Source organism: Geotrypetes seraphini, chromosome 1 (assembly GCF_902459505.1).
Source record: "Geotrypetes seraphini chromosome 1, aGeoSer1.1, whole genome shotgun sequence".
Lineage (NCBI taxonomy): Eukaryota > Metazoa > Chordata > Amphibia > Gymnophiona > Dermophiidae > Geotrypetes > Geotrypetes seraphini.
Window position 1 is genome coordinate 352,081,887 of NC_047084.1, and position 23,632 is coordinate 352,105,518.

At 44.1% G+C, this 23,632-nt stretch overlaps 1 protein-coding gene across 12 annotated transcripts in view; it reads right to left on the minus strand.

Moving 5' to 3' along the window:
• SEPTIN11 (septin 11) overlaps nucleotides 1-23,632 on the minus strand; it is a 211,221-nt gene that overhangs the window by 94,364 nt on the left and 93,225 nt on the right. For all 12 annotated transcript variants that reach the window (XR_004536452.1, XR_004536451.1, XR_004536449.1 and 9 more), the window contains exons 3-4: nucleotides 20,286-20,481; nucleotides 7,839-8,025 (exon numbers count right to left, since the gene is read on the minus strand). Coding sequence is in view for 9 of the 12 variants with exons in the window: in XM_033914310.1 (XP_033770201.1) it covers nucleotides 7,839-8,025; nucleotides 20,286-20,481 (383 nt within the window). In the remaining 3 variants the exon portion in view is untranslated. The remainder of the gene's footprint in view (nucleotides 1-7,838; nucleotides 8,026-20,285; nucleotides 20,482-23,632) is intronic.

Genomic DNA, 23,632 nt, shown 5'->3' on the forward strand with positions numbered 1-23,632 from the left:
CGAGAACTGCTCCAATGAACTGAAGTCGCTGTGTGGGAAGCAGATGCGACTTGGGGTAGTTGATCTCGAACCCCAGGAGATGGAGGAAAGAGATGGTGTGATGAGTGGCTTGTAGCACAAGTGGAGACGTAGGTGCTTTCACCAACCAATCGTCCAAGTAGGGGAACACCTGGAGACTGTGAGACCTGAGGAAGGCCGCCACCACAATAAGGCACTTGGTGAACACCCTGGGCGATGAAGCGAGGCCAAAAGGTAGCACTTTGTACTGATAGTGACGGTGCTGTATCTGAAACCGTAGGTAGCGACGTGAAGTCGGATTGATTGGGATGTGAGTGTAGGCCTCTTTGAGGTCCAGGGAACATAGCCAGTCGTGTTGAGAGAGAAGAGGGTAAAGCGTGGCAAGGGAGAGCATTCTGAACTTCTCCTTGACCAGACACTTGTTGAGGTCCCTGAGATCGAGGATGGGACGAAGGTCTCCTGTCTTCTTGGGAACCAGGAAGTAGCGGGAGTAGAATCCCTGACCCCTTTGGTCCGGAGGCACCTCTTCGATGGCATTGAGAAGAAGGAGGGATTGGATCTCCCTCAGGAGGAGGGGGGTTTGGGAGGAGTGAGAAGCAGACTCTACGGGAGGATTGTCTGGTGGAAGAGTCTGGAAGTTGAGAGAGTAGCCGTGGCGAATGATGTTGAGGACCCATTGGTCTGATGTGATGACCTCCCAACGGCTGAGGAAGATTTGGAGGCGACCTCTGATAGGCTGAGGAAGAGGCAATGATGATGTGAGACTGGCTATGCCCTGGAGGAAAAAGTCAAAAGGGCTGAGATGGTTTTGACGGAGGGAGAGGCTTGGCAGGTTGGTGAGACTGTGAGCGAGCCTGAGATTGATGCTGTTGACGAGGTCGGCGAGGCTACTGTTGAGGCGGGTTGAGAGGTCTGGCCGAGAACCTGCGCTGGTAGGAAGACTGCTGTCTGTAGGTGCGAGCAGGTGGAGTCTTCTTTTTAGGTTTAATCAGAGTGTCCCACCTGGCCTCATGTGCTGAGAGTTTCTGGGTTGTTGAGTCCAGGGACTCTCCGAAGAGTTCATCACCCAGACAAGGTGCGTTAGCCAGGCGGTCCTGGTGGTTAATGTCCAGGTCAGAGACTCTCAGCCATGCCAAACGTCGCATGGCCACCGCCATGGCAGATGCGCGAGAGGTCAGCTCAAATGAGTCGTAGATGGAGCGAACCATGAATTTTTCTGAGTTGGAGGAGGCTGGAAATATGTTGCTGGAAAAGAGGGACCTTACGTTCAGGAAGGTATTTCTGTAAGGAGGAGAGCTGTTGCACCAGATGCTTCATGTAGAAGGAGAAGTGGAAGGTGTAGTTGTTGGCTCTATTGGCTAACATGGCATTTTGGAAAAGGCGCTTACCAAATTTATCCATGGTTTTTCCCTCTCTGCCAGGAGGGGTGGAGGCATATACACTGGAAACCTGAGATTTTTTCAAAGTAGATTCCACCAGGAGGGACTCGTGGGGCAATTGAGGCTTATCAAATCCTGGGATTGGAATAACCCGGTACAAGCTATCCAATTTACGAGGGGCTCCAGGAACCGTGAGGGGAGCTTCCCAGTTTTTATAGAAAGTTTCCCGTAAGATGTCGTGGACGGGCAACTTCAGAAATTCTTTGGGAGGTTGCTCAAAGTCTAGGGCATCGAGGAAAGCCTGAGACTTTTTAGAGTCGGACTCTAAGGGAATGGAAAGAGCTGCTGACATCTCCCTAAGGAATTTGGAGAAAGAGGATTGCTCTGGTTTGGAGACGGTGTCGGTCATGGAGGGTTCTTCGTCAGTTGACGAAGCGTCCTCCTCGGTACCGTGAGGGGAGTCTTCCCACAAATCTGGGTCCCTAACGTCGGGGTGCGTACGTTTGGACATCGGTGTGGAGGGCTCGGCATGGCGGGTCTTTGAAAGAGATTTGCCTGAGCGCACCGAGGCGGTACCGGGTGAGGAAGACCGATGTCGTTCCTGGGACCGGACAGGGTCGGCAGCATCACGGGTATGTACTGTAGGTGTTTCTGCCAAGAGCACCGGCATGGAAGTATTAATCAGTACCGAGGGGGTCGACACCGATGGGACAGTGTGAGGCTCGGACCGGTCCCGTACCGGAAGGTGCGGTGCCAGCAACGCCGGCAACAGTTGTTGGAGTTGTTGTTGCAGCTGCTCCTGTAACTGTGTTTGGAGTATGGCTGCGATGTGGTCGTCCAAGGGAGGCACCGGTACCGCTTTTTTCTTCTTCGGTACCACAGGTGCCGCTCTACGATCTGGCGATGAGGAGGCCGATGATGAGGCACTCACCGAGATCGGAGCGGAGCATTTGCGGGGCCGGTGCGGTGCCGAGAGGGCCTGTGTCGCAACCGTGGCAGGAGGGCGCTCAAGGGAAGTGGGAGGCTTCTTAGCCGGCTTACCTGGGCCCAACGACCCCGAGGAAGGGTCCGGTGGTGTCGATGTCGTCGGTGCCGACTTTTGTGGTGCCGTCGACGTCGCAGCCGGTTCCATGGCAGATCCGGTACCAAACAAAATATTTTGCTGGATCTGCCGATTTTTCAAAGTACGCTTTTTAAGCGTAGCACAGCGGGTGCAGGTGTCAGCCCGATGCTCTGGACCCAAGCACTGGAGGCACCAATTGTGTGGGTCGGTGAGGGAGATCGGGCGTGCACACCGCTGGCACTTCTTAAAACCCGGTTGAGGGGGCATGAATGGAAACACGGCCTCCGCAAAATCGAACCCGGAGGCCTGTATGGTGGCAACAGGCCCCGCCGGGGCTGGCCTGAAAAAATAAGGAAAACTCGACGAGTTTTTTTTTTTTTAAACAAAAATAAAGGGAATCCGATAAGAAAAAAGGAAAGAAAGTGAAAAAATACGCGAGTGGGAAGGCAAAAATTAGTTTTTCAACGGCCGTTGAAAACACATGCGTCTTCTTCACTCCACAGAAACGAAGTGGGGACCACGCTCTCCTCCGTCGGGCGGGAAGGCACTCGCGCATGCGCGGTGCGGCCAACTAGAACTTTCTAGTTAAAAAGGTCCGTACCGGGGCTCCATCGGTGACGTCACCCATGCGTTAAGAATATGCTGCCTGCTTGTCCTGGGATAAACTTCTGACCTGGGTTGGCCACTGTTGGAAACTGGATATTGGGCTTGATGGACCTTCAGTCTGACCCAATAGAGCAACTCTTATGTTCTTATGTTTCTCCTGGAACCATGTTGAGTGAAGGAGGAAGAGGCCTAGCAGTTAAACAAGTGATCATTATTTTTGAATTGAGAGCCAGGACCAGTGTTGGATAAAGGTGATGGTGGCCAGAGCATGGTGATAAGGGCATTGGTGGGGGTCCCCCTCTAACGATGAAGCCAGATCAGCTGCTCCCACTCAAAGCAATATGTGTAAATAAAATGAAATTTGAAACTCCAGACTGTCTAACTTTGGCCCATTTTGTTTTCCCCAGTACTCTAAATACACACCCTACCAACCCTATTCCATCAGCCTTTCCACCCACACTCTCTCCAAGATGCATCTCCCCACTAGTTTGTTAATGCCCCTGATCTTCCCCAAAGTGTTGCCACTACAGAACTGTTCTGTTTTCTTCCAGCATCAGGTGGCTTTTAGTGAGCTTTATTCACATACTGTTCAAACAATCTCACATGAACAGTGCGAGGATTTGTATGGTGTATAAGAAATTCACAGAGAGCTGCATAGTCCAGAAAGAACAGGAGTGGTTGTTCTAAAAATAATGCCAGCAGGAAGCCTCACACAAGGTTGGTGAAAGAATATACAGTGGTGCCTCACACAACGAACTTAATTCGTTCCAGGAGCAAGTTTGTTATGCGAAAAGTTCGTTATGTGAAACGCGTTTTCCCATAACAATACATGTTAAAAAAAATTATTCGTTCTGCAGCATAAAATATGCTAAGATGACATAAAAAAAGATAAATTTGTCAAAATGGTGGTCTTGCTGAGGCCAAACTCTTTGACGAGGTCACACTGTTTTACCCCACATTCACTCCTCCTAATTATTTCCCGTTTCATTTCAACAGAAATCACCTTCCTGCTTTTTTTAGAAGCCATGATATATAAAAAATATTGAGTTTATCTTAAAAGGACGACTGCCGTGATACGTGCGTGCGTGCGTGATTTAATTCGTAATGAAGAACGATTGCCGCGATACGTGCTTAAGTTAAGCGCAGTGACTAACGACTGCCTGCAGTGCCTGCGCGGAAGGATGCAATACATCGGCAGCGATCGTGGAAGCTCGGGCGACTTCGTTGTGTGAAACGAAGTTCGTTGTATGAATCATGACATGAAGTTCGTTGTGTGCAGCGTTCGCTGTGCGAGGCGTTCTTTATGCGAGGCACCACTGTATTAGAGAAAATAATTAGGGAGCCACACCTGGGTTAACGGGGGACAATCACTTGCCCTTGAGCCTTGCAATAAAGAGCCTGGAGTTAGAGCAATGAGATGAACCAGGGAAGCCAGTGTTTGTGACTTGCCCAAGATTAGAGTGTCTGTGACAGAAACAGAATTCAATCTATTGCCCCAGGTAACCACTTAAGGTTGTAAGCTCTTTGGGCAAGGGATATATTGTACCTTAGTATTCATCAGTGCTGCATATGTCCAGTAGGGCTACCAGCAGTAATAAGGATACTTATGTTAACATACTGTTCCTGAAAATTCAAAATAATATTAGCAGACCAGTACATACTGCATTTAAAGCTAGATGGTGACTTGTGTGCACTGATTCAAGCTGCATTTCCCTGACTTGATCTTGCTTGAAAAAAACTGGTGGGGGGCAGATAATTCATGATTTCCCTCTCAAATTTAACTGAATAAAGCCAAGTATAAGTTTCCATCAGAGAACTCACTTAAAAGATTTTCTCTTCAAGTTTCAAGTTTAATTTTCATTTGATGAATCGCTTATAACAATATCTAAGCGATGTACAATTTAAAAACCATCAGAATGTGGTAATACATTTAATTTATGAAAGTTAGACAAGAGACAGACAAATTGGACAAACGGGAAAGAGTGGGAAGGAGGGGGAAAGTTACAATTTTGTTATTTGTTAGAATTTAACATCAAAAGGAAAGCACATTGGGTAATAATGAGGTAAGATAAGATAGAAAAAAAGAAGAAAAGACAAAAAGAATGAAAGAACCTAAAATGTTACGTTTCATGAATCAAATGCATCTTGAAATAAATATGTTTTTAAAATTTTCTTAAAAGAGACGAGATCTTTTTCGCTTTTAATAAAATTTGGAAGAGAGTTCTTCATAAATGGGATGCTCTACACTAGTAGATGACAAACTGCTTCTGGACCCCACCTCCCATTTCTGTGCAAGACTTTGAGGAACAACAGTTATAGCAGCAGCAGTCACTTGTTCATAATGGGGGAAGGGATTTAGAATTTAGCTCAGACCTTTTTCATTTGCTTGGATGAGTTCCATTAAGTTACTGTGGATATTTTCTTGTCTCCTGAGGATTACAAATCTGTTTGTACCTTCAACATAAGATCATAAGAATTGCCGTTGCTGGGTCAGACCAGTGGTCCATCGTGCCCAGCAATCCGCTCACGCAGCAGCCCCCAGGTCAAAGACCAATGCTCTAAACGAGTCCAGCCTCAGCTGCGTACGTTCCAGTTTAGCAGAACTTGTCCAACTTTGTCTTGAATCCCTTGAGGGTGTTTCCCAACAGACTCCAGATGAGCATTCCAGTTTTCTACCACTCTCTGGGTGAAGAAGAACTTCCTTACGTTTGTACAGAATCTATCCCCTTTCAACTTTAGAGAGTGCCCTTTCGTTCTCCCTACCTTGGAGAGGGTGAACAATCTGTCTGTCTGCTAAGTCTATTCCCTTGAGTATTTTGAATGTTTCGATCATGGAGGGTTAAATGACTTGCTCAATATCACAAGGAGCAACACGGAAATTTGAACCTGATTTCCCTGGCTGAGAAGCCTGCTTCTCTATTAGGCTGTAGACAAGAACCACCAGTGGTAAGGGTAATGAAGCAGTGCTACAGGGGAAACAAATCTCTCAGTCCAAGATTTTCAAAACTTTTAACGCCGTCACTAAACTGTTTTCAGACGGTTTAGCCTGTACGCATTTTAGCGGTGGATTATCAAAATGGTTTATCTCTGTTTTTGGCGAGGTTTCTAGGGGCCTAAGGTTCTGATTTGCCTGGATGCCTAAGGCCCCTCTTTTGGGGAGTCTGGGTCAATCAGAGCCTTAGGCCCCTTCCCGGTACATCCGGGGAGGTTCTGAGGCTCTGACTGGCCCAGGTTTTATATGGTCCCTCCTATGGGAAGGGCCTTAAACAACCTAGGCTAATCAGAGTCCCAGGCCCCTCCTCGGTGCATTTTTGGAAGAAGCAGGCCAGCTGGCCGGAGGGAGTTGGCATCTCTCCTGTCAGCCATCTAATTAAAGGTATAGGGGAGAGGGGTCGGAGGCAAGGAGGGATGTTGTGATGTAGCTGAAGAGAATGGGCATCTCTCCCGCTGCAGTGGGGGTATGTTGGTTGGCAGCGGGAGAGACTGAACATCTCTCCTGCTGTTGTTGTGGGGTTTTTTATCCTCTTTGTATTTTTTCTGCTCATGTGCTCATCGCTATCACCAACAATTGGTACATGCAAATTTAGCGAGTCTTCGCTATTCTCTGCCAACCTCATTTACATAAGTATTTTTGGGAAAATGACTCTTTTTTATTTTTTTAAATTCACTACCGGAACGGCTGCAACAGCAGCCCGTCGTTTTTAAATGCGTTTTTTTACGAATCAAGGTCTCAGTAGGAACAATTTTCCTACATTATCCATGGGCAGAGTAAACTGATAAGACAATAGGGGTGGGGTGGGAGGAGGGGGTGAGAAGCAGGCGTTCCACGACCCTAAATATGCCCATCTCTCACAGTGCACAAGGTCCAGGTTGTTTTGTAAATCTACAATCCACTCATATCCTGAAACTTTGCTATGGCCAAGGCAGTTTATGGACTAACAAGAATGTTTGTAGGCTTTTTTTCGCTGCAAAGTACTGTGGCTTCACTGACTGATCTAATGAAGGGAACACAGCTCTCAAACCAGACACAGATGTTTTTAAAAATGGAATTACCTCAAAAATATCACTTACATCTTTACCTCATCGCAATCAACAGGCAGTTTGAGATTTTTGGTAAAGGAGCAAAGGAGCCACGTGATAGCCAAAAATACAGCTAAAGCTCACAGAGGAAAAGGACTGGCGCTGAGTTCCTGGATGGTCTTGATATCATAGAAAGCTACATAGAAGGAATTTTACTTCTCTATCATGCTCAGGAGAAAAAAAAAAAAGATCAGCTCAACCAGATACAGACCCAGCAGCTAACCATTGGGGCATTATAGCTAGAAGACGAACCATAGCCTCCATAAAAGCATACCTTTTCCTTGTTAATTTAAAAAAAAAATCCTAACTAGTTCATTTTTCCTCTCTGTTCAATTAATCAAAACTGCTCATTTTGCCTCCACTGATGCCCAAATATACTGAGCCCATTTTCTCTGCTTCAGTATGGTTTTTTTTCCCTCTCTCTTGCTCCTGTTTGTTTTTTTTATTCTGCTCTTTTCCTCTGTGATTAATGGAGTTCCTTTCTATTTTCTTGTTACTGTATTGTACACCGCCTTTGTTATGCTATGCAGGAAAGGCATTTTATCAAAGCTTTTAATAAACCAGTTAGAATGTCCAGTTTAAACACACCATCATGTGTTCAGCAGACCCCTCTTTAACCCTTCACTGCCCACATTTTCAGCATTCATCAGTGAGAGCTAATAAAATGTACAGTACAGAAATGTAGCGAGTACCTTACTGTCCAGTTTCTTCATGGTGACCAGGTCAAGAGATTTCAGGGAGTGACCAGTAGGTGCAATGAAGTAGATGCAGGCATGGATCCGCGTGTCATGGTAATTATACAGAGAGCGCTTGATCTTCAGCTCCTCCTGCAGGTAGGCTTCAAACTGTGCATCAATGTATTCTACAATGGGTTTATAGCTGAAACACAAGCAAATCACTAGGAGGATAAATATAAAGTTTAGTCACACAGGGAACTACATGTATTGCATTTCTCTTCTGCATATAAATCTATGTGGATGAGAACCAAAAATACTAATAGTTAAAAAAATAGTTTAAAAATTTTGATAAACCACCTTCAAAAATATGTCAGTGAGATACAATATCAAAATTTCAAATAAGAAATACAATTCCATCTTAAATACAGTTTAATCATATATTCAAAACAATAAATTAAAATACAAAAAATATACTTTAAATTATTTTTACTCGACCCACAAAATAAAATAGACAAACCAATCTTAAAACATGACATTCAAAAATCTTCATACATAAAGGGGAAAATTCTGTATAGGATGCTGGTTTCTCCAGCTGACTAAGAAGTGGCTGAGAATTGCACACAGGCGTCCTAAACAGAATTGCATCTGGCCTAAGGGACAGACGCCCAACCTCGCTTAACCGGCCCGATTCTCTAACCGGCACCCATGTCATAGGTACCGGTTAGAGAATTTCGGCTGATCCCTTGCCAGTGGCAAGGGAATCTCCCTGCCGTGATCAGCTGAGGCGGGGAACCCCTGAACTACCCCCACCCCCCGGCAATGTAAGCAGGGCAGGAGGAATGCCCACTCCCTCCTGCCCCGGAACCTCCCCCCGAGGCAAGCTGGGCAGGAGGGATGCCCACTCCCTCCTGCCACCAACCCTCCCCGAACTTAACATCCCCCCCTCCCGGAGGCATGCCAGGAAGGAGGGATGCCCACTCCCTCCTGCCACCCCCCTAAACTCAACCCCTCCTGATATTACCCCCAAGGCTTAGGCTCCCCACCCTACATCCCTAACTCTATTCTTAACCCCCCCATACATTTCAGTTGAATGTCTGGCCGGCCACTCCAAAATAGTAGGCCTTTCCCTTCCCAGTGCATTCTGGGATGCACTGGGGAGGGGGGGGGTCTAAGGCTCTGATTAGCTCAGATGCCCAAAGCCTCTCCCACCTGGAATCTTAGGTCACTCCCACTGCATCCCAGGATGCACTGGGAAGGAGGCCTAAGACTCCGGAGGGTGGGTGGCAGCTCTGGAGCAGGAGGGAGTGGACATTCTTCCTGCCCGGCTTGCTTTCCAGGTGGAGTATCTGGGGTTGCAGCAGGAGGTAGTGGGTATTCCTCTTTCTGGCAGAATTCACATGGGGGTTCTGGGGTTCTGGTGGGAGGGAGTGGGCACCCTTCTTGCAGGCTGACTTCGTGGGAAGGAGGGGGGTTCCTGCCACGGCCACTCAGCTTATCATGGCAGGGAGATTTCCTTGCTGCAATCAGCTCAGTGACCATGTCTATATGAAATGTAGGCCAACATTTTAATGCTCTACATTTCAGACATCTGTCGCTGCTCTAAGGAGACGCCTAGGGCCACTTTTGGGTGAGACCATGTTCACGGCCAGCCTTGGGCGAACTTAGGTGTTCCTACGCATTTCACTAGACCTGCAAAAATGCCTACAGTGTAGGCTGCCTGTCGGGTAGGTTTTTTCCTAAAATGTGCATCCCGATTGGCTGGTTAGACAGCTTAGGACGCCTACCACTGCCTAAAATAGGGATGCCATTTACAGAATTTGCCCCATTTACAGAATTATAGCTCATCACAAAGTTCACCAGGCATAGGATTAAAGACAAATAATGAAATACCCTACATTTTAGGGCCCCTTTAATTAAACCGCAGTACAGCTTTTTTTTAATGTGGGCCAGCGAGGTAAATGCTCCAATGCTCATTCAATTTATATGAGAATCAGAGCATTTACTTCACCAGCTCATGGTAAAAAGCTCTACTGCAGTTTGATAGAAGGGGCCTTAATAATGCCACAGAGCCAAAACTGCCTTGAACATAATGACAATCTAGTACAGAGCCATAGGCTTGAGTAAATAGAACTGCCTTCAACAATGGCATAGCCATAGGGGGCCCGGGTGAGATGGGGCCTACTTAATCAGCCCCCCCCCCCAATTGTGGCACTCTTGTGAGGAATCCCCAAGTTCTGCCAGTTAAAAGACCTCCTCGCCCTTTGGTACCTGCAGTATTTCCCCAAACCAATGTTTATTAAAAGTTTTAACCGCACTTTGGTTTGCCAACAGCACGGTGTACAATATATAAAAAAACAGGAAGTGAAAAGAACGCCATAAAAAAAATAGGAACGCAAACGAACAGTAAAGAAAGAAGAAAAATTAAATATAAAAAATTAAGTTAGATAATTCCAGGTCTAATAGATGTTGGCATTGTCATAATGATAAAGGGACTTTGGATCATCTGTTATATTATTGTCCTTTGATACTTAATTTCTGGAAATCAATTTGGAGACAAATTAATCTTATTCTTGATTCAGCAAGTCCCCTAACATATGAAGCCATAATATGTGGTACGCTTTGGATAAATATAAAAGTCAACTTTTTATGATAATGACGGGAATAGCTATCCAATTGATTATTGGAAGAGGTATGACAGACTAAATTACACGTTTTGGTGGTCAAATGTTTGTACCACGTATAAATATGAAAAAATGAGTGCAGCGTGTTTGGGGTTTAGCAGTACATTTAATAGAGTATGGAGTCCTTTGACTATATTTGTAATATCATAATAATTGTAATGTATTTATTTATTTATTTAGAGATTGGTAGAATTCCTTACACATCCAGGGGAGCGAGGAGGAAGGGAAAGATATTTTGTTTATTAAAATACTTAATTATAATACATATTATAATTACATAATTTGTCTTATTGTAGTAATTTGGTAAGAAGGGGGGAGAAAATGATTGTTCTAAGTATAAATTGTATGTTTAATAATGTGTTTTATGAAATATTTATGTTCAGATAATTGTATTGCATTGTCAAAGTTTAAAAATCAATAAAGATTTATTAAAAAAAATCTAAATAAATCTCAAAGAAAAATAAATATGTTTAAATCTTGTTTAAATAGTTGCCAGAAAACAGGATAATGTTCATAATTTACAAAACATTCTCATAGAAATGCTAAACCAAAAAGATGCACCTTAACCAATGATCTAAATTTTACATAAGACAGTTCTAAACGAATCATAACTGGAAGAAAATTCCACATGCGAGGAACTGCTGCAAAAAAGGCAACACCAGCTCTTCCCACGCATGCTCAGTTTTTATGCACGTGGCCTGCTGATGGAGGCAGTGGCCCAGGGACATTGCTGCAGGCTGCTGCTAAGAGGGAGATGGTGGTCTTCAGCAGGTGGGACATGGGTATCCCCACAGCTCAGGGTTTTAAATTTTGAGGGGGTAGAGAGCGGAATGAGGGAGAGGTAGCAAGCATGGGGGTGGGGAACACACAGTATTTTGTTTCTACCCATCTTGGGCTAAAGGCCATCCAAAATTGGCTAAAGGCCACCCAAAATTGGCAGTCTGGCTATGCAACTAGTCTTCAGGGTTTTTCTTAAGCATATGATGGTGTGTCATAGTTCTTAGCTCAGCTGGAATATGGCTCCATTCCTTCAGCCTTAACAAGAAGAAAACACCCATCATGCATCTTAGAGAAAGAAATGTGACTGAAAAGAAATATGAGCCAGATTCTAAATTTTCAAAACTGACATCAAGTAAAGTAATATAGCTTTACGTGTTGTACTACTACATAGTGGTTTTCTTCACACGTCTTAAGACAAGTTTTGGGTCTAGTCAGTCAGGTTGTCAGGATACCCACATATGCACAGGATATATTTTATAGAATGGAGGAAGTGCATTAGGATTTATCTCATGAATATTCATTGTGGATATCCTGACAACCTGACTGGCTAGATATCTTCTAAGCATTGGGTTAAGAACCCCTAAAAAAATAGGAAACTTTTTCTTTTTTAATTTATTCATACAATTTTTCTCCCCAGCTCAAGGCACTTGAACAGCAATGCTAGATTGTTCAGGATTTCTTTTAGTTTGCTTTTTGGCTGTACTGCCTCTCTCATTGATCTTATTCTTGGTCACCCTTCTTGTATTTAATTTTTCCCAATTTGTCAGAAAGAACATTATATAGTAACATAGTAGATGACAGCAGATAAAGACCCGAATGGTCCATCCAGTCTGCCCAACCTGATTCAATTTAAATTATTATTATTATTTTTTTTTCTTCTTAGCTATTTCTGGGCGAGAATCCAAAGCTTTACCCGGTACTGTGCTTGGGTTCCAACTGCCGAAATCTCTGTTAAGACTTACTCCAGCCCATCTACACCCTCCCAGCCATTGAAGTCCTCCCCTGCCCATCCTCCTCCAAACGGCCATGCACAGACACAGACCGTACAAGTCTGCCCAGTAACTGGCCTAGTTCAATCTTTAATATTATTTTCTGATTCTAAATCTTCTGTGTTCATCCCACGCTTCTTTGAACTCAGTCACAGTTTTACTCTCCACCACCTTTCTCGGGAGTGCATTCCAGGCATCCACCACCCTCTCCGTAAAGTAGAATTTCCTAACATTGCCCCTGAATCTACCACCCCTCAACCTCAAATTATGTCCTCTGGTTTTACCATTTTCCTTTCTCTGGAAAAGATTTTGTTCTACATTAATACCCTTTAAGTATTTGAACGACTGAATCATATCTCCCCTGTCTCTCCTTTCCTCTAGGGTATACATATTCAGGGCTTCCAGTCTCTCCTCATACGTCTTCTGGCGCAAGCCTCCTATCATTTTCGTCGCCCTCCTCTGGACCGCCTCAAGTCTTCTTACGTCTTTCGCCAGATACGGTCTCCAAAACTGAACACAATACTCCAAGTGGGGCCTCACCAATGACCTGTACAGGGGCATCAACACCTTCTTCCTTCTACTGACTACGCCTCTCTTTATACAGCCCAGAATCCTTCTGGCAGCAGCCACTGCCTTGTCACACTGTTTTTTCGCCTTTAGATCTTCGGACACTATCACCCCAAGGTCCCTCTCCCCGTCCGTGCATATCAGCTTCTCTCCTCCCAGCATATACGGTTCCTTCCTATTATTAATCCCAAAATGCATTACTCTGCATTTCTTTGCATTGAATTTTAGTTGCCAGGCATTAGACCATTCCTCTAACTTTTGCAGATCCTTTTTCATATTTTCCACTCCCTCTTCGGTGTCTACTCTGTTACAAATCTTGGTATCATCTGCAAAAAGGCACACTTTTCCTTCTAACCCTTCAGCAATGTCACTTACATACATATTGAACAGGATTGGCCCCAGCACCGAACCCTGAGGGACTCCACTAGTCACCTTTCCTTCCTTCGAGCGACTTCCATTAACCACCACCCTCTGGCGTCTGTCTGACAGCCAGTTTCTGACCCAGTTCACCACTTTGGGTCCTAACTTCAGCCCTTCAAGTTTGTTCAACAGCCTCTTATGAGGAACTGTATCAAAGGCTTTGCTGAAATCCAAGTAAATTACATCTAGCATATGTCCTCGATCCAGCTCTCTGGTCACCCAATCAAAAAATTCAATCAGGTTCGTTTGGCACGATTTACCTTTTGTAAAGCCATGTTGCCTCGGATCCTGTAACCTATTAGATTCAAGGAAATACACTATCCTTTCTTTCAGCAACACTTCCATTATTTTTCCAACAACTGAAGTGAGGCTCACCGGCCTGTAGTTTCCTGCTTCATCCCTGTGACCACTTTTATGAATAGGGACCACATCCGCTCTCCTCCAATCCCCAGGAATCACTCCCGTCTCCAGAGATTTGTTGAACAAGTCTTTAATAGGACTCGCCAGAACCTCTCTGAGCTCCCTTAGTATCCTGGGATGGATCCCGTCTGGTCCCATCGCTTTGTCCACCTTCAGTTTTTCAAGTTGCTCATAAACACCCTCCTCCGTGAACGGCGCAGAATCTACTCCATTTTCTCGTGTAACTTTGCCAGACAATCTCGGTCCTTCTCCAGGATTTTCTTCTGTGAACACAGAACAGAAGTATTTGTTTAGCACATTTGCTTTCTCCTCATCACTCTCCACATATTTGTTCCCAGCATCTTTCAGCCTAGCAATTCCATTTTTTATCTTCCTCCTTTCACTAATATATCTGAAAAAAATTTAATCTCCCTGTTTTACATTTTTAGCCATTTGTTCTTCCGCCTGTGCCTTCGCCAAACGTATCTCTCTCTTGGCTTCTTTCAATTTCACCCTGTAGTCCTTTCTGCTCTCCTCTTCTTGGGTTTTTTTATATTTCATGAACGCCAACTCTTTCGCCTTTATTTTCTCAGCCACTAGGTTGGAGAACCATATCGGCTTCCTTTTTCTCTTGTTTTTATTGATTTTCTTCACATAAAGGTCCGTAGCCATTTTTATCACTCCTTTCAGCTTAGACCACTGTCTTTCCACTTCTCTTATGTCCTCCCATCCTAACAGCTCTTTCTTCAGGTACTTTCCCATTGCATTAAAGTCCGTACGTTTGAAATCTAGGACTTTAAGTATCGTGCGGCCGCTCTCCACTTTAGCCGTTATATCAAACCAAACCGTTTGATGATCGCTACTACCCAGGTGAGCACCCACTCGAACATTAGAGATACTCTCTCCATTTGTGAGGACCAGATCCAATATCGCTTTTTCCCTTGTGGGTTCCGTCACCATTTGTCTGAGCAGAGCCTCTTGAAAGGCATCCACAATCTCCCTACTTCTTTCCGATTCCGCAGAAGGAACATTCCAGTCCGCATCCGGCAGGTTGAAATCTCCCAACAGCAGAACCTCCTCTTTCCTTCCAAACTTTTGGATATCCACAATCAGATCCTTATCAATTTGCTGCGATTGAGTCGGAGGTCTGTAGACTACACCCACGTAGATAGAAGTTCCATCTTCTCTTTTCAGAGCAATCCATATCGCTTCTTCCTCTCCCCAGGTCCCTTGCATTTCGGTCGCTTGGATATTGATCTTTACATAGAGAGCTACTCCTCCACCTTTATGACCATCTCTGTCCTTCCTAAAAAGATTATATCCCGGTATGTTTGCATCCCATCCATGTGATTCACTGAACCATGTCTCTGTGATAGCAACAATATCTAGATCTGCTTCTAATATCAGGGCTTGCAGATCATGAACTTTGTTGCTTAGACTGCGAGCATTTGTGGTCATCGCTTTCCAGCTATTTTTCAGCGATAATCTCCTTTTTTGTATGGATTTTTGTGTCGTTTCACTTTCCGTTGCAATACTAAGAAATGAGTTGCTGATATTGCTTATGTTGCAGCCTTTACTACTATCACATCTTTTCTTTTGCCGGGGGTGGTCTCTATAATTGTCCTTCGTACATACACCACCCCCACATTCTTAAAGAGGGATGTGCAACTTATTACAGCCACAGCCCAGATCTTCCAGAACTCCTTTCTTCAGCTTCCCATGTTACAGAGACAGCAGAAATATATCGGAGTGATATAAGAAAGAGATTTTGCTGAACATTAGCACAGCAGCACTTCATTTACTAACATTTATAGCTGTAGGAGGTAGACTAAAGCTTTTAAAAATGTTTACAGTGTTATTAAAATGTTCACATTTATCAGAGTTAAAAATCAAGGCTCCATTGTTAAACGGTTTTGATATGCTACTTTCAATCTTACACCACTAGATTTTTTTTTTTTTAATTCCCTACTGTAAACATCCAGAAGGCTAAAACAGAAATGTACAGAAGTGCTCCTTGGCAAGCTTAATGCTCAGTAACAATTCAGAGCACTGCCACGTGGTGCGCTCTGGGTTCAGTTTCCTGCCTGAGCCCAGGGCAGGATTAAACAATAGGCTAAGTAGGCACGTGCCTAGGGCCCGAAATGGTCAGGGGGGGCCCAATGAAGGAGGGCATCAATGTTGTTTTTTCCAAACGGCGATGGGCCCCTCCAGCATTGATTGGCAACGCGGACCCCCCCTCCCCAATCGACGGAAAGAAAGACAAGCAAGCAACACGGGTAAGAAAAACAACAGAAACTGTAATTGTGCAAGCGATGCTACTTGCCCAAAGCTTCCCTCTGATGCAGCTTCCTGTTTCCGCCTGGGCGCATGGTGGGGTGGGGCAGGGCAGGGGGCCCAGTGTACTTGTGTGCCTAGGGGCCCTTGACGAATTAATCCTGCCCTGTCTGAGCCTTGTGCTCTCCAGATCAGCCAGGACAGAAGCCATGGAACAAGTCCACCAGTAGAGGGCAGCCACTGTGATATGGAGGATGAATCTGTTACAAAGCTAAACAGAGGCTGGTTCCAAATGAGCTGAAAGTGCCCTCCCCCCTCCAAACATCTCCCGCAGGTTACATTTCCCACAGCTGCATTTTGTCTTCTTGAAAGCATTCCTTCTTCTGCAGCTTGGAAAGTCTGGCTTGTGCTGTGGACAAGGAAACAGACACAACAATGTTCTGCAAGGGAATTGTGAACCAAAGACACCAAATCTGATAACTATGCATCAAGTTCTTCAATCACTCCCACCCCACATGTTCCCCAAGTATCATTCCTAGATTACACACCTTATCAGGTTTGATGGACATGCTCTCCTTGGGAACCTGACTGTTCAGTGTAACAGAGGAGTGCTTTCACAGCATGGACATACTTTCTTTAGCAATTCCTGGACTGAGCTGTGAGATATTTTAACACCAAGAGTTCTGCAGTTATAAAGAAACGGAGCACAGTATATCCAGATGCCAGAGGCACATATGAATGAGAACTGCTAGTGCACAACTACCGCTAACTAAGGACAGGCAATCCAGAACTCTTGTCTTTTTTCTGGAGGGGGGGGGGGGGTTTCATTCCTGAATGAAAGCCAATATACTTGTGCACGAATACAGGACATCTGGGGCAGTACTTGGAGAGACCTCTCAGGAAAGGGACTTCGGAGTTCTGATCGACAAGTCGATGAAGCCTTCCACACAATGTGCGGTGGCGGCGAAAAGGGCGAACAGAATGCTAGGAATGATAAAGGAGGGGATCACGAACAGATCGGAGAAGGTTATCATGCCTCTGTACCGGGCCATAGTGCATCCTCACCTGGAGTACTGTGTCCAGCACTGGTCACCGTACATGAAGAAGGACACGGTACTACTCGAAAGGGTCCAGAGAAGAGTGACTAAGATGGTTAAGGGGCTGGAGTTGCCGTACAGCGAAAGATTAGAGAAACTGGACCTCTTCTCCCTCGAACAGAGGAGATTGAGAGGGGACATGATTGAAACATTCAAGGTACTGAAGGGAATATACTTAGTAGATAAGAGCAGGTTGGTCACCCTCTCCAAGGTAGGGAGAACGAGAGGGCACTCTCTAAAGTTGAAAGGGGATCGATTCCGTACAAACTTAAGGAAGTTCTTCTTCAACCAGAGAGTGGTAGAAAACTGGAACGCTCTTCCGGAGTCTGTCACAGGGGAAAACACCCTCCAGGGATTCAAGACAAAGTTAGACAAGTTCTTGCTGAACAAGAACGTGCGCTGGTGTGGCTAGTCTCAGTTAGGGCACTGGTCTTTGACCGGAGGGCCGTCGCGTGAGCGGACTGCTGGGCACAATGGACCCCTGGTCTGACCCAGCAGCAGCAATTCTTATGTTCTTAAACAACGCAAACTATCCCCTGGATTCTATACAATAGTGCTGAAATTTCGGCATGGATCCAAGATGCATGTGCAAATAAATAGTTAGCAATCAAGCCATTAACTATGAATTAATTGGCTTTAACAACTAATTCTTGAAGTTACAGGGCACTAATTTGGATTTGTAAGCATATCTGCCTGCAGTATTCGATGGAGAAGGGTAGATCGTGGGGCTCAAAAACCTTTGAAACAAATTTTCTTGTTCCCTAAAATGGAATAAATTTACCAACTTATGTTTGGTTCAGTCTTTTACTATGGAGATGAATGGATATACATAAGGATGCGAGGATCTTATACAGGGAGAGGAAAAGCCTCAGACTCCTGCCTGTCGTTGCTCTTCAGAATACATATAGGCATTATTCAGAGTTACCTCATCAGCATAAAAAAAAACCCTCCTCCATCTGTTCTTCAAATCTTTTTTTCTTTGTCTTAATTCATTAAATTTAAATATCAAAGTCCATTCACACCTTAACACTTGAGGCCAAACTTATGCTGCTCTTCAAGTATATTGAAGCCAAACGCGAGTGATCCTAAATTAACAGCTGTGTTCGGGAATGACCATAAAATCGCTTCCTGCTAGTTTACTAGAACTGCGTATGGGTGTGTGCCAGCTTGAAATGTACAAAATCAACTTTACTACTTTTCTTTCTAAGCCGTGCTTCTACATCCACAAAATTGTCTTCCCGTCGCCTCCATATGTACTATAACTCCACACCGCTGTCAATTGGCAAGTCTGCTCAGCCCAAGCCGAGGATGGCCAGCCAGCATTTCGCTAAGCTGCGTCAGGACATCTAAGGCTGCTTTCGGCACAAATTCCATGCCAAGGACACTGTGGAGAGATTTGGGGGGGGGGTGGCGAGAGGGAGCGGGTATCCTTCCTTCTGGCCGACTTGCAGTGGGGTTCCCTGCCACAGCCATTCAGCTGATTGTAGCAGGGAGATTTCCTTGCTGCGATCAGTTTAGCAGCCGTGTATATTTGAAATATAGGCCAGCATTTTGCTTCACTATGGGGAACCATCCATCCATCCAAGCACACAGAGCAAAGAAAACAGAAAAGAAAAAAAAGACAACAATAAGTGGAGAAAAAAAACCTCAGTTGGGCTTCATTGGTTAAAAAAACTCCACTTATATTCAAATAATGTTTCAGTGCTCCTAAGGTGTGCACAAAACTGGTGCCATAAATCCAGAAGAAGATTCCAACCCCCCCAAAAAGGGGCACTTAAAACACAGTTCCACCAGCAGCAACTAAAGCAGGTAAAGAAAAAAGTACTTAGCTGCTGTAATCACTGATCCGGCACCTCAGACCCGCACTGCTTAAATAGGGCCACAACAGCGGCAGAGAACCACAATACCTGAAAGGAACAGTCCTTGTTTAGCTGAAGCTGCGTCAGGGGTCAATCGTCACCAAGCCAGCCCGCCACTACCCCTGTAACCTCAGGCGACAGCCAGACACAGCAAGAAGGTGCTGGGGTAACAGACACTGACATAGACCCACTGTTAAGAGAAAAAAAGCTCCACCCTCTACAAAGCATCCAATCAGTAGCGTCAGATACAAACAGGGCAATGCTCCGCCCCTGCAGGCTGTCAAAAAGGAATCTAAAAAAAAAAAAAAAAAAAAAGCGCACGTTCAATCCACCTGGCTGGAGAGACTATAAAATAACATCCAGTGTTGCTCTTTCTGGCGGAGTAACTTCTGCCAATCGCCCCTATGAATAGGGTGAGGAAAATGTTCGAGGGCACAGCCTTTCAAGGAAAAAAAAAATCATGTTCAGCAGTTTCTTCCTCTGCGGAACTGCTGAAGAGATAAGACTGTTCTTTCTTGAGGCCCTGAAGCAGTGGCACTTATGCCGTGAAATGATCTTTGGCCTTGTGTTAAATTATCAGTGTTATCCACATTTTTGTGTTTATCAGTGTGAGAAGTTTTTTACTTCTTGTTTTTTATAACCACAATAGCGAACGTTTTTTCTGCTGATGATGTGAAGGTGGTAGAGTGTGGGTTCACCTCTCCAACGTTCTGAAGCTTTTTCTTTCGCTGGTTAAGCAGTGCTTAGTAGCACATGTGGTATCATTCATGGAGTGATTTTTTTTGTTGTTTATTTTATTTCCCTCCATTCCCCTCCCCCTTTTGCATTTTTTATTTAAATACATACATACCTATCTACTGTATTTAGTTTACACCTGCTATTCAAGAGGACGTCAGAGAGGACGCTTCCAGTTCAAGCTCAGGATGGGCGTAGGAGCCACTGCCCGTGGCTTTGTGCACTGAATCAGTGAGGAAGAGGGAGGTAGCTCGAAGATAACGCTGCATCGATTGCACCATGGACCATTGGTTGAAGAACACTGTTTTGGGCCTGATGCACGTGCCGGCCCTGTGGACCGGCAGGAAATTTCTGTGAACCGCCACCGGTCCACGGACCGGTGTTTGAAGAACACTGTTCTAGAACATTTGAAACCCATGGAGAGAGAACCTGAAAGCATTTTCTCCACAAAACTTGGAAAGTGGGGACCTTTTTAATTTTATTTAAAAGCACATTTATTATCACATTGTGCCCAAATAAAACTAAGAGACAGATTAAACAAGCTCTATTCAAACTAAAATATTGTGATCGTAATCACGAAATTCATGACTCAACCACCAAAATTCAGTGACAGTTCGTTAACGAATGCCAAGAGAATAAAACAACTCCCTCAAACACGTACCTGTCATCTTTATTAATCTGATCACCGAATCCTACTGTGTCAACGATTGTTAACTTCAGGCGGACATTGCTTTCTTGAAGCTCATAACTTCTTGCTTTCAACTTGACTCCTGGCTCATTGTGGGATGCTGGGTCACTCTCAAACTTTGTGTTGAATATAGTGTCCATTAAGGTTGATTTACCAATGCCAGTTTCACCTGTGCAAGCAATAATAGAGGTCTTGAGCCTGTAATCATAACACAATTCTATACTTTTACCCATCAGTACACAAATAGCTTACAGCCTTTCCCACAGAAAGAAACTACGGGCTCCTTTTACTATGCCACATTAGGATTTTAACGCGCAAATAGCGCACACTACATTGCTGGGCGTGCTAGACCTTAACATCAGCATCGAGCTGGCATTAGTTCTAGAAGCGTAGCGCGTGGTAATTTCCTGGGTGTGCTGAAAACGCTCGCGCACCTTAGTAAAAGGAGCCCTAAGGGCCTGATATTCAAAAAGGTCGAGCTCCTAAATTTATGATCTATTTTCAGCTTAAAGTGAGATTAAGGGCTCCTTTTACAAAAGCCATGGTAGAGGTTTCTACCGCAGGCCAGCGAGATAAATGCTCTAATGCTCAAAGGAATTCTATGAGTGTCGGAACATTTACCTCGCTGGCCCACGGTAGAAACCTCACAGCTTTGTAAAAGCCAGCATATGCTAGGAGCTTATAAAGTTATGCTTATAAATAAGGTCTTAAATATACATAAATGTAATGTAATGTAATGTAATTTATTTCTTGTATACCGCTACATCCGTTAGGTTCTAAGTGGTTTTAAGAAAATATACATTTAAATTGAAAGTGAGAAGTAAGAAAGGTGCTTAATAAAAATTCCCTTACTGTCCCGAAGGCTCACAATCTAACTAAAGCACCTGAAAGTTGATAAAGAAGTGAAAAAATAAAGAAGAGGATTAATGTTAAATATTTTAACTAGATAGCATAGATCTGATTAGTACTTTGGTAGTGGAAGAGAGGAGAAAAGGAATAGATTTAAAAGGGAGAACCGTTAGAAAATAGAATCTTGAAGAGAATTTAAATGAGGAGATATAACATAATAAAGGCAGAATTAAAAACAATAGATAATGTTAAAGAAATTCATAATATTACAATGAAAATAAAGTAAAAATGAAAAATAGTGTCTTTAAACAAGATTCAGCGTTATTGATGAATTTGGAGCAGCAAGCTGTGTTGCTAGGGTAAATAGGACACTCCTATCCTGTCATCACTGTGCCAACCTTGGCTGACAAACAGCGGGACACTAGGGTAGAAGTCCTCCGAATCTCGGGTAGGCAGGTGATGATTAGTCCAACGTCGCTGAAGTTAATGCGGTGGATGTAAATGCACTTCAGCAGTCAAAAGGCTCCGAGCAATATACTATAATCTATTTTAAATTACATAAAGGGGGAAACTTATCACAAATATTTGAGTCCTCAATGCAGCCAAATACATGCTTACAGCTGCTGTATAGACTCACATTAACGTTGCTTGAATTTTCACAGCTCCACTTGGAAAATAGCTGCAGTCCAGAAAACTTGGCAAGTTGGGTTCTGGGGATTTATCCTTTTGCTGCAGATCTGAATTTTGTCAGAAACAAGCCAAGTACCTAGATAAGTAATTTTTAATTTGCAGTTCACCACTTTGGGGGTGGGGTGGGGGGGATTCATCAATCAGAGTTAGAGCCTTAAGGCGCGCCAAGGGAATTAACACACACTAAATACTACGAAGTCCGTTTTATACCCTCTGGGCTTCTTAGCATTTAGCACACATTAATTCTCTTAAAGCACGCTGATTACCAGTTCCACCCCCCCCCCCCCTTTTGAGCACTTTCACTGTGGTTGATTTTGACAGAGGGTGGCTCGATGATTATAAATTATGCGAGTCTATACGGTTATAAGCAGATATTTGACTGCATAGATGACTCAACATTTGTGATGAGCGCTTTTCTCTTTATATTTTACAGCATTATATATTTGGGTTTGCCTGTTTCATTAACATGTAGGTAGGTAGCAGGGCTGTGGAGTCGGTAGATAAATGTTCCGACTCCGACTCCTCAGTTTTTTGTACTTCAGACTCCGACTCCGACCCCAGGTACCCGAAATTTCCTCCGACTCTGACTCCTCGACTCCGACTCCGACTCCACAGCACTGGTTAATTTTCAGATCGTTAAAATGGAATGTCAAGTTGAGAGAAATGAGCATTTTCGACACCACCTTCTTTTTGCTTTTAATCAAGGTTCTAAGGCCGCAGAAGCTGCTCGCAACATTTGTGCTGTGTATATAGTGGGTGCTATAACTGAAAGAATCGCTCGTGATTGGTATGCCAAGTTCAAAAATGGAGTCGGTAGATAAATGTTCCGACTCCGACTCCTCAGTTTTTTGTACTTCTGACTTTGACTCCAGGTACCCGAAATTTCCTCCGACTCCTCGACTCCGACTCCACAGCCCTGGTAGGTAGTGCTGAATTGGATGTGTTTATTTGGCTTACAAAAACAAGATCATTTAACTCCCTATTATAGGAAGTTACAGTGGCTGACTGCTGAAAATAGGATTCAGTTTAAAGTTGCTAAGGATGATATACAAAACTTTGGGCTCCTTTTACAAAGATGTGTTAGGGCCTTAACGTGTGGAATAGCGCGTGCTAGCCGCTACTGCCTCCTCTTGAGCAGGCGGTAGTTTTTCGGCTAGCATGCACTATAGCGCGCGCCAATCCGGTGCGTGCGCTACAAACGCTAGCGCACCTTCGGAAAAGGAGCCCTTCATATTAGCAATCTTGTAGATACTTGCAAGATCAGTTACAAAGGTTATGTTCCATGAAGATATCTTTGATCTGAATCTTCATGCCAATTGACAATAACCACAATTTGGGAAGTTCAATATGAAAAGAGGCGAAAAAGGAGCTATTTGGTAGCTGGCCCTCTGCCTTGGAATACGCTGCCAACAGGACTGCGTAGAGAACAAAATCTAACTCGGTTCAAGCTAACGGTTGTTGAAGATACACTTGTTTATTTGGGACTGATGAACCAGGAATTCCAGGACTTGACTTATCTGCTGTTTGACTGCGTTGGTTTGTTTTAAAATAATGCATATGTATTTTTATACACTTCTTTGGAATAAAGTGGTTTATAAATCCGAAATACAGTAAAACCTTGGCTTGCGAGCATAATTCATTCCAGAAGCATGCTTGTAATCCAAAGCACTCGTATATCAAAGCGATTTTCCCCATAAGAAATAATGGAAACTCAGATGATTTGTTCTACAACCCAAAAATTTTAATACAAAATACTATACGTACTTTATTTTGTAAGACCT